This window comes from Sus scrofa, chromosome 11 (genome assembly GCF_000003025.6).
Source record: "Sus scrofa isolate TJ Tabasco breed Duroc chromosome 11, Sscrofa11.1, whole genome shotgun sequence".
NCBI lineage: Eukaryota > Metazoa > Chordata > Mammalia > Artiodactyla > Suidae > Sus > Sus scrofa.
In genome coordinates, this window is record NC_010453.5 from 8,509,421 (window position 1) to 8,529,063 (window position 19,643).

Consider the following 19,643-nt stretch of genomic DNA (forward strand, 5'->3'; position numbering starts at 1 on the left):
TAGCAGGACAACCCTGGTGTGCCCCCTAAACTAAAAGTCCAGCCGGCTATGTTCAGTAGAGCTGGGAAGGTGACCATGCGTTTCTTGAGGACGGAAAGTCTGAGGAAGCATCTCCCACCCTTTTGTTGGTCTCATCCTTCAATTGATGAACCCTTTTGGAATACAAAGCCCTTGGAACTACGGAATCTGCGATGAGATCATACCACTGTTTTCTGTAGACAGCGGATAGTTGAGTATCACATGCATCCCAGGAACGAGAAGAGAGTAGCTCAAACCTGACCACGGATCATTGTGGCCAGTACCCAATGGAGGAGGGGCTGGCCGTGAACTTGGCTTTCTGCATAGCTAACACCGCGAGAGGTAGAATGACCTTCCAGCTCTCTTTCCCTGGGCTTCTCAGAGTGGCCTCCCCCAAGGACTGTCTGCAAAGATCATTATTCTCCCTTCTGGCTGCTGAGCCTTTGGAGCTGCTCCCCCCACCAGTCTGTTAAGCTACTCCCTTCCATCCCTCAGCCAGTTCTAGCAGCCCCACCCTCCCACACAAAGCCCGGCTTGTCTGGTCAAAGCAGGGCGGTGATTCCCACCCTTTCTCAAAACATGCCTTGCGAGACTTCCTCTATCCTCCCAAGTGTGCTCGCCCCTTCGCAGTTACCTCTTCTTCCACGTCTGACCTGAGCCTGTGTTAGGGGCATGTGATGTAGGAGTTTCTCTGATCCACTGTCGCTCGGCTCAGACCGCAGTCTTCCAACGGCAGGATCTGAGGGTCAGAAGCACTCGGCCCCAGGAGCAGATGGTCATTTTGAAGAGTTTGAAGGTTTAGTCCGTGCGGCTCCGTGAGGCAGACACTTCTGGAAAGCATTATTTCCAAACGAAGGGATACTCTATAGAGCCTGAATTCCTCAGCTCAGCTGTTTGTAATCTCAGTAATGCACACTCGGCTTCAGCCAGGGTTCATCCCTGGTGTATAGCATGTGTCCAGTTGTATAGTTTTTCTATCGCTTTTCTTAGCTGAATAAAGCACTTTGCGGTAGTCCCAGGAATGTCACAGTCGACAGTCCCCTAGTTTGCATACTGATTTCTCTCTTTGTAATTCTCCATTACTTTTTGGTCCCAGGTCAGCTTCTCCTACCAGTCAGCCAGCGTGTGCTTTACATCGGATACTTTCAAGACTAGCTTCATTAAAATAGAATTGAGGGGACTCTACTGCCCCAAAAAAAAAAAAAAAAAAAAAAAATCAAATAATAAATGCCCGAGACTTACGTGGCGTAATGTATGGCCCAGTGTCCTGCTTTCCTCATGCCATAGTTCCTCCCAGTAGGATGGAAACATCAAGGCTGGCCTGCCCAAGAGATGATAAGCAACATCCTTCTTTCAGTAGAAAAGTAACTTGCCCAAGGTCATAGCATCAAGGTCAAAATTAGGAGCAGAGTAAAGCGTTTCCTGATTCCCAGTCCTTCAACCTTCCTTGATAGGTAACTATATAAACATGTGCTCATACCTCGAAGAAGGAAAAAACCTTAGCCTATGTAAAATGTAAGTAGTGAGCATATAAAAAACTAATCAAACTTCTAATTTTTTCCAATTTCATTGACTTTCAAATTAGGGATTTCAGAAGCTAAACACATTAAATGGTACCGCGGAGGAAAAGCTGAGCTGACCCTTATGGCTTAAACTCTAGTATTTATTTTTCTGCATTAAATTGGGCCTATTAGTGGGAATATTATTAGCCCTAACCCTCAAAAAGTACTTAGTTTTTAATCACTCAATAATGGAAATAGCTTACCATAGCTCAAACATTTTAATGAAACTATGAAAATGCTCCTTTTGGTTTGTTAAATTATCATTCTGATGCGGAAGAACCAACATTTTCTCACTTAGATGGCAAATAGTTTTGGGGCAAGAGTGGTGATTAATATAAATAGAATTTTTTTTTTTTACTTTAAATATCTGTGCATTTTTGGTAAATAATGATGTGCAAAGGAAATGCCATTTTTTACTTCTTCAGAAAGGACTTGCTATAATCATATAATTGTTGGCTACTATTATAGTTAGTTTTTTGGACCTATTTGTATCTCAGTATAAAAGTCTCTCAGGTTGCTGGTAGTATATGAAAATAGGGGAGCTCCTGTTATAGCTCAGCAGGTTAAGAACTCAGCATAGTGTCTGTGAGGATGCAGGTTGGATCCCTGGCCTGGCTCAGTGGGTTAAGGATCTGGCATTGCTGCAGGCTGCGGGGTAGGTCACAGAGGTGGCGCTGTGGCTGTGGCATAGGCCTACAGCTGCAGCTCTGATTCACCTGCTACCCCGGACACGTCTGCATGCTGCAGGTGTGGGCCTGAAAAGAGGAATAAATGAACATGGGGTAGGAAAGTGATCAGTGCCTTTGTGAGAAAGGTCAGCGAAGGAAGTTTTGCTCCATTTTCTCTTTATGTGCACATGTGTCAGAACAGTATTAACGACTGTGTGTGCCTTGCGGTTACCCTGCAGACATTGAGGTCAAATCTTTATACGTGCAAAATATATGTGACCAACAACAGCTCCTGGGTTGGGCTCTAGGTTAATAATAATATCCAAACCTGCAGGCCCTACCTTGGGAGGTTAATGGGAAGCATAAATGAGGTAAATATTGAGCTGATACGAAGCTAACCAGAACCTCTGCTCAACGTGACCCTGGGCCCTAGAAGTGGGAAGCACTAAAACATCAGCGAATCCTTTTCTTCTGTGTACACGTATGGCTTTCTTTACCTTTGCCAAACTTTGGCCTTGCCGCCGTAGCCAGCAGAAAGGGGGGCTGGAATGGGAGCATCCTTTGGTAGGTAGTCAGGGTTCAGTGCGGCCTGGAGGTCTGCTCCTGAACAGTCATTGTCTGGCCATGCGCTCGTTCAATCCTCGTGAAAGACCCTGTGTGGCAAGCCCTCCTTTGCAGACAAGGAAACCAAGGCCCCCCAGTGTTCCAGGCTCTGGTCTCGTGTGCAGCTCCCCTTGGAAGTCCTTTGAATGGTTGCTCTCAAAGTCTCCACTTAGTTGTCTGGAGCCGTGTCGAGGGAGAGGCCCGGTTTTCAGTTCGCCGGTTATGAAGGCGCCACGGGTGGAGCCCTGAGCTAAGGGACACTTGGCCCCAATTCCTTGCTCTGGGGTCCCAGGGCTGCTTGTAGAGAGGTGGCCCACAGGTGCCCAGCAGACGTGTCCCTTGTTCAGCTTCGTCCACACAGGTCCTCTGAGCCAGACCCAGTGTGTCTCCACATGGGCAGCTCAGCAGTGTGCATCCTCCCACCCCACTCCGAGCATGTCACGCATCCTGGGTGACATGAACTCAGGATGGAGGTGGCCGTGCGAGGGCAGCGAGGGGTGGATTTCAGGCTTGTCCTCTCCCCTTTGTCTGCTCGAGTCCTTCCAGGGCTTCCCATTGCTCTAGGCCAACGTCCAGCTCCTTTGTCAAGGCCCCCGGTTCCTTAGGAAACTCCTCTGTGGGGTGAGGGCAAGTGGGGAAGACAAATGGGGTGTGCAGCTGGTCTTTTTTTTTTTCTTAACAAAAACCATTTTAGGGAGACATGATTTTCCTTGTTTGTGTCTGAATCAGTACAGCAACAAGCTGGGCTTTAATCAAGTTCTGTCACATTCAGAAAATTTAAATGTCTTTCAATTCAGTGGAAAGAATTATTTGTCCCGGTTAGTAATGGAGAAAATGTTTTCCAAACTTGCACAATCTATTTTGGTGAAGATTTGTATATGTGGGTTGGCTTTTCTTGAAGGGAATGATGGGTGCATTTCATGTTTAGGAAGTGAACGTGGTGTGGCAGCCCTGCATAATTTTTGCTCTCATATCTCTTAGCAGGGGATAGATCAGCCTAAATTAGGCATCGCTGAAAACAGAAGTTGGCGATTTATCTCAATTCTTTTGTTCTTTCGCTTGTCTCCAAAAGGCCTCTTATTCTGCTGCTTAAAGAAAAACAAGACCCTCTCTCCACAATTGCCACCATTGATCTCTGCTGCTGTCTTTCTAGCTCAATCCAGGCGTTGCTTAAGTTGACTTGGAACCGTTCTTCTTAAGAAGCAATGTGTACAGTAGGAATATAATGTATGTAATGCATGTTGGGGATTTGAAACTGCAGATCAAAAATTGATGAAGTGATTTTTTTTCTTGCAGTAAGTGATTTGCCTTTGTTTCCTCAAGATGCTGGTAAAACATTTTCCTCTGCCTCCTACATTCTGTGCATGAAAGTGCATGTCACTCTGTGACAATAATTACACGTGTGTAGCCACGTGCAGCCATCCACAGGCAAAGGGGGCGGATTCCAGTCCTAACCCAACCAACTCAATCAGACGCTTTAAAATCATTAGGTAATGGCTCTCCGTGTTGGCAAGCACCCAGCTGGTTTGCCTCACTTTGTGTTCACATTTTTTTTTTTTTTTTGGAACACCACATATTTCAGTCTCAAAAAAAAAAAAAAAAATGACAGAAATGCTAAGAAGGGGGAAACTCAGTATGAATTAGAACACAAACCGATGGCATTTCTGTTGCACATTGTTTTCACAGGCCACAGCCAGCACTAGGTATGCATGACAACGACAAGTCTGTTCATTCACTGACTCACTCACTCTTTGTGTATGTTGCGTGAGGACTTGCCGTGTGCTGGGAGCTGGGGGGATACAATGGAGTGACACACAGCTCCTCTGCAGGGGGCAGGGGGAGATGGGACAGATGGTTATAACAGGAATTCACTGTGAGGTCCCATCCATGCACCCTTGACCACCCTTGTCCCACTGCCACCAGCAGCCTAGGACAGAGCGGACTCCTTGGCTTCTGCCACCTGGAAACATTGTCATCTTAGCTCCTGCTGAGTAGCCCAAGGCTACCACCAGCCCATTAGGTGTCATGATCGCAAAAAGGCACCCTTCTCCCGTGAATTGAGCCCTGGGCATATGCAGCCCTACACCAGGGGGGCGAACACGGCCGGTCCCCACCCCCCTTAACAGTACGGAGAGTGGAGTTTGGACTAGATTTCTGCTCTTGCTCGTCCCGCCGCCACCCCAGGTCCAGCGTCCCTTACAGAGAACACAGCCAGTGCAGTGAATCAAATTAAGCTGCAGAATTGTGGCCTTCTTCTCCAGGTTCCTTTTAGGTAGGGCCGCAGCCCCCAGCAAACAAATCCTCCCCCAGACTAAACTGGTTGGAAGGCAGTGAGTGGTCAGAGAGCCAGGGGGGCCGAGGGCCTGCTCAGCCATGACCAGGGTCTCAGCTCCTCTTTCTGAACTTTTGCTAAAGAAGCTGGTAACCATGAAGAACCCGACATAGTGTCCGTGAGGACTCGGGTTCGATCCCTGGCCTCGCTCAGTGGGTTAAGTCTCCAGCGTTGCCACAGCAAATTGCATCGTAGGTCACAGATGCAGCTTGGATCTGGCGCTGCTGTGGCTGAGGCACAGGCTGGCAGATGCAGCTTGGATTCAACCCCTCACCTCGGAACCTCTGTCTACCATGGGTGCAGCCCTAAAAAGACCAAAAAAAAAAAAAAAAGGTTGGTGAGCATGATTCTGGCCTTGCTTGTGACTAAAGTAAATAAATAAAATTGAGGGTAGGAGTTCCCGTCGTGGTGCAGTGGTTAACGAATCCGACTAGGAACCATGAGGTTGCGGGTTCGATCCCTGCCCTTGCTCAGTGGGTTAACGATCCGGCGTTGCCGTGAGCTGTGGTGTAGGTTGCAGACGCGGCTCGGATCCCGCGTTGCTGTGGCTCTGGCGTAGGCCGGTGGCTACAGCTCCGATTCGACCCCTAGCCTGGGAACCTCCATATGCCGAGGGAGCGGCCCAAGAAATAGCAACAATAACAACAACAACAAAAAGACAAAAGACAAAAAAAAAAAAAAAAAAATTTGAGGGTAAATGACTCAGGTTCTAAAATGTACTAGACCTAAATTTTATGAGCCCTCTGATGTTGAGCTTAGATCTTATTTTATGCCTCTTTAAACTTGCATTTTCTCATCTGTAAAATGGGGCTGTGAATCGCATGTCATAGGTTTGAGCTGAGGTTTCAATACGATGAAATAGGAATTTTCAGCACAGTATTACCTTGCAGCAAATATAGATGTTCAGATGAGACAGCTGTTGCCACTGTCTCAGGTCACTTTCTGACTTTTTCTCGCTCTCTGATACCATTGCCCAGGCCTCCCACCTGTCTTACATGACTGCTGCTTTCGCCTCAGCCCCCAACATCTCTGCCTAATTCCTTGACGAAAGATTCATGTTCTAAGACGTTTAAGGACGGGGGTCCCTCTTTTTGGGGCTAGGAAAGCTGAAATAAAAAGTTGTTCATCTTAAATGCCAGCTGAAGTCTCATCACCCGGGATGAATTCAGATTTTCTTGTGTGTTTGAATCACCCCTGTGCAGGTGCTTGTTCTGACTACATTTTTTATCCCCCCCCACACACACACCCAGAGAAAGAGGAAGCAAAAGGGTAAACGTCTTATCCCAGCTTGCAACAGGTGTCATTCTATTCGATTTGCAAGCCTTTCAACAAAACAAAAGGCATTTTCTGTTCTTGGACAATATATGCTCTTTAAAGGTCCTTGAATGAGGGGGAAAAAAAAAAAGCAGACACTAAACAAGATTTCAGGTTCTAATGGACAGAAACTGGGCATTTAGTTGCTGATTCACTCTTCAGAGGGAAAACTAGATGTCACTGAAAACATTCTTTTCTAAATAGCATTTAAAATTTTATGATCATTTCCTCTTGAAATACTATATATGAGTGGCATTCTCAAAAAAATGAGTATGTTTATAGCCGGATTGGAAATTTTTTTTTGCTTTTTAGGGCCACACCTGCGGCATATGGTGGTTCCCAGGCTAGAGGCCGAAACGGAGCTACAGCTGCCAGCCACAGCTGCATCTGTGACCTACACCACAGCTCACGGATCCTTAACACACCCAGTGAAGCCAGGGATCGAACCCGAAACCTCATGGTTCCTAGTCAGATTTGTTTCTGCTGCACTACGATGGGGACTCCAGGATTGGAAACTTTTAAAAGCCAATTAAGATCTCTTTTATAAAGTCAGCAGAGAGAATCTGCTTCAGCAATGCATTCAATAGAATGGTTACTGCACCTGTTCTAGATGTCTCCAACTTGCAGTCCCCAAATAGTTACCATGGATGTTCAAAAGTAGTGGGTGTTGGAGTTCCCACCGTGGGTTAAGATCTGACTGCTGCGGCCCAGGCTGCAGCGTTGCAGGTTTGGTCCCTCGCTCAGCACAGTGGGTTAAGGATCTGCTGTTGCCGCAGCTGTGGGATAGGTCACAACTGCCGCTCAGATTGAATTCCTGGCCTGGGAACTTCCACATGCCGCAGGTGCAACCATTAAAAAAAAAAAAAAAAAAGAGAGAAGGCTGGTAGATCTTAACTGATACAAAAACATATTTAACTTAAATTTTAAAATTCTATCTCAGAGTACCTAAGGGTTTGTACTAAATATCAATACGGCAAAAATTTAATTGAGTGCTTATTGTACGCAAGACACTATCTGAGCACTTTCATTTATAATATCTTTTACTGTTTCCAACAACTCCATGGGGTCAGTACCATTATGATCCCATTTTATAGACAAATAAACTAAGGCCGAGTGAGGTTAATAATTTGCCCCAGGTCTCATAGCTGGGAAGTTCTGATGAGTTTTGAGAATGTTGGTGCTCATTAACCCCAGGCCCCCTGCAGCCTCCCTGTTCATTTAGGGCCATCCACGGTGGGGGAGCCTCCAGAAAAGGTGGCATGCATGTTAGCCTTTGTTTTCAGGTGTCATAGCCATTTTGGTAAATCTTTGGGGTCCTGTGTCACCTGGAATCCTATATTCAAGTGTACACGTGATAAAACAAAATTAGCTCATCAGCTCTAGTGTGCATGTAAGTAAAAAAGAAGTCAATCTGAGGAGACTTGATGAGAAGAGGGTGCTATGAGTGGAGCTGGAAATCTCGGTGGTGGGGTGCTCGCCTTTTGTGTAAAGAGTTGGGAAGGCTCATTGCACTGATAGTGTCTTGGGGCATTTCGGGGCATAGTCCTAAAAATTCTTTGGTGTTGAATTTTTTTTTTTTATTTAATCTTAAAAAAAGTGTGTCATACTTTCCCTGCCATTTCTCAAATGTTAGTCTGGCAGGTCCTGTTTGTGTGTAGATGTTGGAGTGGGGGAGGGGCGCGTGAAACTTTTTGTAAATTATTAATGGAATTGATTAATCCCGTTGGAAAATGTTAATCATAAGTGTGCTGGGGAAGGGAAGGATTCATGGTTCTCGGCAGTGGTTAGCTAAATCCCACCTCCTCAAATGCAGCATGTCAAAATTAGGCCTATTTAATCTCTGGTCAAGCGAACTAATAACATGGAACAAAGCTAACTGAAATCAGGACACCTGCTATCAAGATTTCATGAAATCAAAAGCCCCTTGTGCAGCAAGGAATATGATGCTTTTGCTTAGCTTTTTAATACAAATAAGAATTAGCTTTATTGGGCTCTGTGATTCTTAGAAAAGACAGGTTTGCAGATCCATTGTGGAGCCTGGCCTTGGGTAAACAAGCCTAAGCACAGTGTACGGTCCCCTTGGGGTGCTCGCGCCAGGGTGGGGGTGCCCCTCAAAAATGACAGCATTTCTGGGAGGAAGAAGCTTCCGCCGTGATGGGAAAGGAAAAAGCCCAGGCCAATATCCTGGTGTTATTAGCAAGCTTTCCTACTGCAACGGGGCTGACGATGGGGCTTTTCAAAAACGTCGCTGCAACCAGACCCAGGGTGCCACTCGCCTTACTGCAGCGACACAGTTGTGTGGATTCCAGGGGCAGCCGCGGGGGGAGCGCAGCCCGTGCGGCACGGCCGGCTCTCCAGGAGCGTTTCTGCAGATCGGCGGGAGCTGGGCCATTCCCCCCGCAGTTCCTCCCGAGGCAGGGGCCGAGGGTGGCCCAGGTTGAGACTGCGGGGCGCGGGGAGGCGCGCCCAGCCCAGCCCTCAGCCCTGCGGCGGCCCGAGCGGCCGGAGGCCTCCGCGAAACCTTCTCCCTCCCGGGGAGGACGGATCCCGGTGCAGGTGGGGACTTCCTCGGTCCCCACCTGCCGGCGCCGAGCCTGTGCGTGGCCGGCAGCGGGCGTTGCAGGTCCTGGCAGCCCAGAAATGAAAGCAGCGGCGGCGGCCGCCTCTCAGGGCTCCGATCGGCACCCAGCAAATAAGAAGCCCGTCCTGGACCCGGAGGAGGAGGAGCGGCCGAGCATCTCTCTGCTGCTCCTCCGCGTCCTTTAAATGAGGACTCCCTGCCGGCGCCGGAGGTAGATCTGCAGAGCCTTCCTCTCGCTGCTGACCCCGCTTACATCACTAACCTGTGACAGGCACATCCCCACGCCCGGTACCTGCTCCTCCAGCGGCTCCCAGTCCAGTCTGAGCCGCCTCTTTGTATGCCGCCGACATGGCCAGCCAGCAGGATTCCGGCTTCTTTGAGATCAGTATCAAATATTTACTGAAATCCTGGAGTAATAGTGAGTAATAGAAAATAACCTTTGTTTGTTTGTTTGCTGGATGTTGCATAAGGTTCGAGACATAAAAATCTCAACTGGACGCATATGCTTGGGAGCCGAGGAAGTTGGTTTTTTTTTTTTTTTTTTTTTTTCCTTGCCTGCTTCCATCTGCTGTGAAAATCAAAATGTCAGAGACTGAACTGGCTTTCCTGAAGTGCAAAGGCTGCAGTGGAATTACAGTAAATTTGGTCTGATTAAATGTTCGAGTCAGATGGCCCTTCAGACGCTGGCCAGTGCAGGATGGGGCATTCCAGGCTGCATTTCCTGCCTTGGTGTTTATTTAATATGTGCAGATTTTATGGAAGTATTTTGTGAAGTGTGCTTTAATCAGAGGGGTGTGGCAGGGTTTCACAGCACTTCGTAATTGTTATATTAGGGTATTGTCTAAAGAAAAAAAAGTATTTAAGAGTCCAAAACCTGACTCATCTTTTTTTGAAAATACAGGCATTTGCTGATTGATTTGCTCTCTCCCTTGTCCATGTGGATGATGCTGAGGATGCCATCATAATATTTGAATTTCTAAAAAAAATCCCGATGTGTGTTATTGTCCAAATAATGTGCTTTTCTGAAACATAAACAAGTGAGGTGTTGACCATAAAATCATTTATTGGGATATCAGAAGGTTATGACTTCAGAAGTTCCATTTCAGACCTACTTAACATTTTAGCAGTAAGGTCTCTCAAAAAGACAACCTCCGAGGCATCAGAATTACAATGAGGCCTTCAGGTGCTCAACTGCTGCCTTGTATTTTCTGAATAGTCGAAAAACAAAGTCTGCTCTATTTCACCCATCATCTTTTGTACTTGCTTTAGATAAAAGACCAGCGGGCAGGTATTATACATCCTTAATTGTTTGAAATTTTAAAACATTTTCCTGGAAAAAAAAACTGTGTTGTATCCTGTGCATACTAATTAACCTACCTGTGCTCAAAGAGCTGGTGATTTTAATTATCTCCTACACAAATGACCCACGGCCAAGAGTGTTCGTATGTAAACAAAACCTGGGCAGGAGAACCTGTGCCGTAATTGCTTTGAGAATGGAGCCAAAGTACCTTCAGCCTGAAGGTATTCGGGGATATGCATCTCTCAATGATAGCCATAGAAACCATCTTTTCCAGGTCACTTTGTAGCCCGGTGTACACTCGGGGGCTTGTCTGAGGCTGTGTTTCTGCAAGTGGGAAGCCATCTGGGAATGACACCGTCACCCCAACAGCATTCCTTTGTTGGAGCCATAATTCATTTATCTTAGATGCATTATTTGTCTAATACTTCGCCCTCCAGGATGAGTCTTCCTTTGTCTCTCCACCCTCTGATTCATGAAAAGAATCGGATGTACAGGATTCTTTATGGAGCAGTTTTCCAATATCTGGAAAGACTCATTCTGAGTTTGACATCGGTGTGTGGTTTTCAATCATTACGTTGACTGCGTTAAGGCCAGATTCTTTTCCTCCATCAATGTCATTGCCTCGTTAGACAGAAAATTATGTTGTGACAATGCTGGGGCCAGGGGGATTTCTTTTAAAATCTTTCTCCCCTTGCCTGTTTTCAGATTACTTTAGCCAAAGCACATTTTTTCTCCGCCCTGCCTAAACTCTCTCCGCTCCCCCCACACTCACATCAGGAGATGGTTCAGAATGACTGTTCCTTTCTACTTTGACGGTATCTGGGACACAGTTTTGAATTCTTTCAGTTCACTCAGCAAATATTTATTCCACAGCTCCTGTGTGCCAGGCTGTGGAGCTCCAGAGGTGCCGAAGACACAGTACCTGTTTTCTGTCTTAATTTCTTTATGGCAGGAGAGTGAACTTGGTGATTCTCTAGAGTTCTTTGGGGTCCAAATGTTTTTCAGTCCTTTCTTCAAAGAGGAAGAGGAAATACACCTAAGGCTGAGGCTCTTTCAAGCTTGTTGCAACACTGACTGGCTTACAGCCTAGGGTAGCTCTGAGTTTACATATTTTCAGTGGTCAAGAGAGGAGGGAGTGTGTGCAGAAGACAAAGTAGAATACAGAAGCCTTAGGGTGCTCGGCCTCCTCCGCTTAAGGACGATGCACGGGGCGGGGGAGGGGGGCAGGCAGCTCATTGGTCCAGCGCAGCAGGCTGGAGAGGTCAGGATACCTGCCCACACACCTTCATGGAGAGACTCAGGCCTCTAATTATGAGGGGATGCTCATTTATAAAAGTACGATAATTAAAAAGCAATAAAACAAACTCTCTATGGCTGACTGCTTTGCCAGGTGAGAGTAGAGGAAACATACTTCCATGTGCCTTTCCAGGTTAAGAGTTCCATCTTTTTTCTCTTTTTAATGGCACATTGTCGGGGGGAATGTAATTTCGTACATAGCCCATCTCCCCGGAAGAGTTCACATGTCAGTTACCTCCGTCGATGCCTGGGGATACGTGTTAGCTTTTTGGTCGCTGTTGATTTTGCCCCTCCCTCCCCCTGGCCTGCCCTCTGCCAGGCTGCCTTTTTGTTGTAACGGCGTTGGGAATTCCAGTGGCCTTGATGTCTGGAAATAAGGTGTCCTTTGGAGACATTGCTGCAGAGGCGTTCGTTATTCCCTCGGACACCCGTGCTGTGGCTCCTCCTCACTCTTAGCCAGGCCTTCCCCGGCTGCTCAGTGGTCCTCACAGCTGGCCCCCCGCGGTGGCCATGGCCGTGGCCACCATGGGCCCTCCTCCATCGAACCTGGACTGTTGCAGTGGTCTCCTCCTGACAAGGAGCAGCCTGGGGAGGCTTCTGCCAGCTTTTGAACCCCTACGTCGAAGTCACTTCTGCCCCCCCACGGTCACGCAGCACCATCCAGGCCCCTCTTGAGTGGCTCGTTCGTATTTTCTCATGTTGTTTTTCTGCTCCAGCCAGATTGAACCTGCTCACCTGCTCTGCGTTTCTCTAACCCTCTCTCCAGTCCATGCCCGCATGCATGGCAGCCCGTCGTCTGCCACACCCTCACCCAGAATTCACAAGCTGCAGAAGCAGATAGGCTTGGTTCTGATCTCTGGCTCCTGCGTATGTGACAATCAGTTAACTACACTGCCTCAATTTTCTCATCTGTAGGAGGCAAAAATCATGCATCCTTCACAGGAGTAAATGAGGCGTTGAGCTGTAAAGTACTTAGCACGATAGCTGGCACCTTGTGAATCTCACTCAATACGTGTTAAAATAGTATTAATGGATCCCAATGCTCCCCTCTCTCTAAACCCACTTAAAATCAGACTTAGACGGCTTTCCCCCTCATCACTGACTTCCTCAGGGGGTTCTATGAGTTTTCAACGTTTACTACACCCCTAGAGAAGGGAACGGGATGAATAGATGCCAGAATTTGTTTCTTGGGCCCTTCTTCTTTCTAGATGTACTTTTTAACTTCACCCCCTTTCAACCTCAGCTGCTATTGGAATGTGGCTGCTTCCGCACATCTGTACCTTCCAGCAGCATAGGAGATGGCCTGGGAATATTCTTGGTGGCATAGAATCACCTTGGCCTTCCAGGCTTGCTACAGAAAGTGTCTTAGAGCAGAGAGTTCCAAGCTGTTTCATGGGAAAGGAGAGCTTGCTTTGTATCGTTGCTCAGAGCTGGCGTGTAGGCGCTCCCGCCAATCCGAAACTCGGAACCGGCATTCCTAATGTTTCTATCTAGCCATAATTTCTGGGAACATGGAATCCAGGGGATGAAGGGGCATTCAGGGCCCATTCCCCATGTCCATCCTTTCAGGGCAGGGCAGCGTGGAGCCTTCCTGCAGTGTTGGACAGGCCTTGCTGCTCCATCGTGGGCAAGTTTTGAATGCCTGTGAACTCCTTCAGGGAGTGAGAATCCCATTGACAAATCAACGGCTCGAGGGAACTGAACAAGCCCTTGGCCTGTTTTGGAAGGAGCTGCTGTGCGTTGTAAAATATCTCGTGTTGCTGTAGAAAAACTCACATTAGTGGAAGAATTGGATGGGGCATTTTTCAGATAGGTTGTGGTGAGTGAAGCTGTGATTGGGACAGTACTTCTGTCCGATGGAGAAGTGCCAGTTAGTATGTGGTAAGCTCTGGGCACAAAGAGAAGCCATGTGCAAGTGAGGACTGAAAGCATGTTCGCTGCACTGCCGAGCAGTACTTCGCGACCCCTATTAATGTCACTAGGGTACCACAGAGATGCTCGGAGAAAACCTTAAGAAAAATCTCCAGATGGTAGCTCAGTTGGTTTAAAGAAGTAGAACACTAAAGGGATGAACCAAGTTTCCTAAGGCCAGCAGAGCGGAACAGGTCAAGTGCAGACACAGCCGCCTTGTTCTGACACTGGGAAGCGCTCAACACTGTGTCTTAGCTGTGGTCACTTCTGCTAAAGCAGTTGATGGCCCTAATGAGAAACGCAACCCCCCATGGACACCGTCTCTCTCTCAGTAGAAGAGTTGGTGCCTCCTGGGTTTATGATGGAGGCAAACGTGAGGTTTTATTTGCTTTTGAGGTTTTTTGTTTTGTTTTTTTGGCTGGAACGCAGGAACAATCCTAGAATCTAGAAAAGCAGTTGCTGCCTCCGTGACCAAGGACCCACCCCGTGTCAGATGTTACGCTTTGTAATTTCTGTGCAGGGCAACCGCCTCATTCTTGGTTCAAACGGAGACACGTTTGAAAGTGAAAGTTCATCATTATGCTGGGACACTAGGCATCAACTGGGACTGCCCTGGGCAAAGGAGGCCACAGGACCACTCTGTGTGTTGTCTTTACTCTTTCCAGTAACCCTGCAAGGTTACACATTATCTACGTTGTGCAGATGAAATTGGGAAAAATGTGAGTTGAAAAAGTGATCTGCTCAAAGCCAGGACGGTAGTAAGGACCATAAAGTCCTCCCTCATCCAACTGATAATCTCATTTTTTAAAAAACCATCACCCATAGAATGATCAAAGGATCAAGACCACTTTGGGGAACTGGCTGCTTTGTAGGTTCTTTCATTCTCGTTGGCTGATGGCACGGCCCCTTCGTAGCCTCTTCCTTCTCTGTGTACCTCTGAGGAGAGCACGCCCTCTCTCCCTCAAGATCCAGTGCTGGAAAAACCACCCCCTGAGCACAGACCTGTGTGAAAGACCTAAGTCTTAACAACTCTTCACTCTGATTATTAAATATAATAATACACAGGCAGCTCCGTGCCCTATGGTCACGCGCTTTCACACCCCCCCACCCCTCCCCCCACACAGAGGATTACAGTAAAATGGTACATTTCTTCTCTTAGAAAGTTTTACGTTGCTTTTTCCCCATTTACAAAAACATAGGGAAACACACCATCAGCCAGCCCTAGTCAATAAGAATGTATTGAAAAGACCTTTGCTTCTTGGAGAAGCGCTGCTGGCTTTTCTTGCCGAGGTTTCTCTGCTGTGTTGTATTCTTTTTAGGAAACCATCGCAAAGCCCTCATTATCTCTCTTGGGGAGGACAGGGCCACTATTTCCAGGGATAATGGAGAACTGTCTGTAATTCGGGGATCTCATTTCACCTGCTAGCTCTGGTCTCCATCACCGTAAAACGCTCCCGAGACTGGCAGCGTGAAATGATTCAATTGCAACGTCTTTGCCTGCTTTCACGTGCTGTGCGGAGAAGTTGCCAACAGTCAGAAAGGTAAACAGCAGTGGGCAAGGAGCAGAGGTGACATCCCAGGCTATGTGAGCAAGTTGCCAGTATCTAGAGCCCTTCTGTAGATGGACAGACCTGAAGACAAGCCTTTTGAGCAGGTTCTTTGTTAGCACTAAATGATTTAGTGCCTTGTAGTCTGCTCAGCACCTTCAGCCACCGCGTGACCTCATGTGATGAATGAGAGGCATTGATGGTGAAAAAACTGGCTTCTTCTTAAATGTTCCTGGTTTGGGATGCGAAGGCTTAATTCTCCCAATGTTCAGCTTCTGTGGTATGAGATACTCATATGGTATCACGTCAGTATATTTTGTGAAGTTTTTGGATGAAACGAGCATGTCATGGTCTTAGTCCATGACCTTGACCTTTGAATGGGACTTTGAAAAATGCAATATAGCCGGGCATTTTTCGTGTAAGATATACAGAGGTGAGTCTCTCCAGAAAACATGTCTTAAAATGTTCTGGATTTATTTGTACCCTAGCACTTCTTAGTCCTCTTTTGAAAACAAACCTTTCTAACTTTCCATGATATGGTGCCTTGTGGGAATCACCCACTCTTTGCAGAGGAACCCAGTGCAGAAGGTTGAGCAGGCACCCACTTCCTGGAGAGTGGCATTTATGGAAAAGCCAGTGCACAGTTTGCTCTCTTTTTTTCCTTACTCATGTCTCTCGTTTGATCCCATTCATCATGTTCCTTTCAGTATTGTTCCGCTGTAGAAACTGGTGGCTCTATGAGCAAGGATGCTCTCCCTTTGAGCTGCAATGTGTGTCCCTGTCTTGAGGAGCAATGGGATAGCCTTTTCCATAAGATTATCTCGATTGGCTTTTCAATGCTGCTTTATCCTCACAAAATGCCTGTCTTTGCCCCAGCTTTTCTTGATAACTCTGAAATGCCTTGCTGCTTGCTTGCTGTATCAGAGGAACCAGGTAAATACTACGCAGTCCTTGTGTCTTGAGCATCTTCTGTGCTCTGGGCCCCTACTTTGGGAGCTTCGTAGCTGAATCAGACCTGGATCCCACCATCAAGGGTCTCCGAGCTTCCCTTCCTTCCTTGATGGATTCAGAATTCAGGAGTATTAAGGCAGAAACTCCCAGGACTAGGAGAGGATCCAGGGGTATTTCAGAGCCACCGTATGCCCTAGAGAATCTAATTTGGGAGCATGGGTTTGAGAGATTCTGTTGACTCTGATTTTATGGATTTGTACTTTTGACTGCATTAGAGGATGATTGGAAGCCCGGTGTTTGCAGGCAGAGTCCTGTGAGAGCATTTTCAAATATTCCTTCTGGCAGGGTGGCTGAAGGAGAAGAGGAAATGTAAATTATTTACTCTGGAACATTTGACCAGATGTCAGTTACTTGGGAGAGCAAGCGTTTCAGATGGGCCGTCTTTACGTTAGAACAATGTGAGGGGAGTTAGAACATTTATCAGAATTTTGATGTGGGCTCATTTGTAGTCATGCTGCCTCATTTGGAGCGGTCCTCCCAGGCTTCAGAAGGGATGCGCTTGTGTGTGTGTGTGTGTGTGTGTGTGTGTGTGTGTGTGTGTGAGTGAGTGATAGATTTCTCTAAGTTGTTTAAGGATCACACAGCTCACCCATATTCCTACAAAAGCTTTTCTTCTTCTCCTTACTGAACATACAAGCACAAGCATTTAAATGTTAGTCACTCAAAACTCCAGATGCTAAGTAGTGAAAGTTTATATTCTGCCAGCATATCAGACTCAGTAATGAGTCTGATTTTGGTTTAATTCCTTTCTACTGTTCCGTCATTTGATGAGCTGCAGATGGAAATTTAAGCCAAAGCCATAACATTTCAGCTAATACTTTTTATGCTGCTGTGAGAACTTGTTGTCACGTCAATTTAAGGGAGTTGAAATCCTTTTCAAGAAGGCATTCAATCGACATGAAGTGCTTGTATCAACTCTAATTTGATATACATCTCTAACTGCCTCTGCTGTTCGTAATCAATTGCAAAGTGCAAAGCAGTTAAGCCGTGGAAGACAGCTTTGAAATTTCCAGGATTTCTCAGCTAATGCCACAAGCCCAACATTATGGAAATAGAAGGTTAAAGTTCCGTTAAAATTTTTTTTCCCCTTAGCTTAAGAAACACTAGGCTGACTTCTTTGAATTTGGACTTAAACAGGTAAATATGTATTTTGGCAGCCATGAAAAGGATAGGGTATTAGATTAACTAGGGCAAAACTTGAGTAAAATTCCATTCGAATGTTATATTTATGTAGGAAGGATTCGGCAGATCAATGCAATGGTTAATTATGTAAGCGTCCAATCAATCAAATGCTTCAATTGTGCAAATACAAGATGAGGTTTTTCTTCCCTGTTCGTCTGTTATTTTTCTGTGTGTGACCTTGATCGTCTCCTTCCCTCACTTCCTGGTGTGAAAGGAACAAACCTGACACTGTCTGTAACTGTTTCGTGTGAAGGGCTTTGAAAACCTTCACTGAAAAAAGAGGTTTAGGTAAACATCGTAATATTTGTCAGTTAATTCTCCTGCCCCATTAAAGCCAGACCGAGGTGGGGGGGGGGCGGGGGGTGCTGTTCATGCTTGAACTTGACTGATGAGTAGAGAGTCTCTGACTGTCTAAGCGTGGTCAGTCTCTTAGACTAGCTCAGTCTTCAGGATTCCGAATAAGAAAAAGTTGCCACTCTACACAGCTGGAGGCAGGCATTCTTGATCTGGAGGCGGGCATTTCTTTCTGCACAGTAAGATAAGGTGTTGATGGAAATCACTGGCTTTCTGGGGTTTGATAACCTGGCTGCTGCAGCCACAGGGTCCTCTCCTGGGTCTGAGTAGAGACCGTGTTTCAGCTGAGCCGTGTTGAAATGAAGTTCATGAGCATGCGAGATGCTATTTAAAAATCTGTCTCAAATACGATTTGCTCGATTATACTGATCACCTTGACGTACTGGCTGCAGCGAGGTTCGAAAGCTCTGTGACAACTTCAAACAATTTTAAAACGAGAGAAGTTGCTCTAGGTGGGTCAACTGTCTATGACTTGAGCAAATTATAAACATACAATTTATTCTTTATTATTTATATATGGCGGTTAGGTTAAAGTTAGAGGTTAGGGCACCAATGAGAAGATAAATGACAGTTTTTCTTTTTTAAAAACCCGCTTTTTGATGTTCAGTTTTTGAAAACCACCTTTTAAACAAATCCCCCACTCCACCCCAAATGAGGCCTTGCAGTAGAAGGATCACGTGGCCTTAGCCATAGTATCACTGGTGCTAGTTCAGCACTCCAGAGTGAATCTTCTGCTTTTCTTTTTTTACAGTCGAAGTGTAATTGATGCACGATATTATACAAGTTACAGGTTATAAGGTAGTGATTCACAATTTTTAGTTATACTCCACTTGCAGTTGTTATAAAACATTGGCTATATTCTCTGCGTTGTGCAATATATCTTTGTACCTTATTTTACACATAATAGTTTGTACCTCTGTCCTGATCTACTTTTGTGATGAGAACTGTAGCTTCCTTGGGGAGTTGAGAGAGAAGCTAGCCCCCTGATGGGGGTATTTGGGTATGTGGTCTCCCTTCCCTCCGGTTTTGATGGTGGCCCTGAGGTCTCTCTCATCTTTTCTCCCGCGACAAAGCTGTGCTCTTTCTGTCTTACTAGACTGAATACAGTGGCAAGCAAATAGGAAAGTAAGAGAGATTTTAGTGTTGCCTTCTGATTCTGCATTCTCTTCCACTAACTAACAAACTCCCAGGCCTTATCAGAGGGGAAAGCTAATCCTCGTTGATGCCAATTGCGACAGCAATTTTAAAGGTGTTTGAAAACCTGGTCCAGTTTCAACTGAAAACAACTTTTTTTTTTTTTTTTAAATGACCAACTTCAAATACTTCAGCTTTAAGAAAGGCCGTCATTGTGAATGAGCATGAAGATTCTATCACAGTTTAAATATTCCCAAATCTGTTTGACCTTGGCTTCTTTTTTTTCCGCCCCTCTTGTTAACTGTTTTAGTCACCATTTGATGCTTGTTACCATTTTCTTAGAGAGGTAAAGGAGTTAAACTTCAAATTATTTTCACTGTAATTAGTCAACTGCTTTACTTATTTAAAAAAAAAGGAAGAAGAAAAGTAAATTGGAAACTCTAGAGTAGGATTCTGAAGATCAGTGACTTTAATTTCTAAATACTAAATCCTTCTTATCACTCTCCTTATCACTACTCAAGATATGTAACATAACCTGCTGGTTCCCAGATGCATGCTATCTATGGCTAGTACATAGAACTCAATTTACCGTCTAGGTATTCAAGATGTGTATCATTTTAGCTATAAATAATAGAATATAATTATATAATAGGATATAATAATATCATTTGGCTATAAATAATAGGATAACTTTATAATGGCTGAAAGAATAAAGACTTTTTTTTTTCTTTTTTGGCCTCCCCATGGCATACGGAGTTGCCGGGCCAGGGATCAGATCCTAGCCATAGTTGCAACCTATGCTATAGCTGTGGCAATGCCAGATCCTTAAC

General features: G+C 45.9%; 1 protein-coding gene across 1 annotated transcript in view; it reads left to right on the forward strand.

The window, feature by feature from the left end:
* The window catches only part of FRY (FRY microtubule binding protein), a 246,576-nt gene continuing 236,026 nt past the window's right edge, over positions 9,094-19,643 (forward strand). The window contains 1 exon segment of the mRNA XM_021065177.1: positions 9,094-9,496. Within this exon segment, the coding sequence (XP_020920836.1) occupies positions 9,427-9,496 (70 nt within the window). The 5' untranslated portion in view covers positions 9,094-9,426.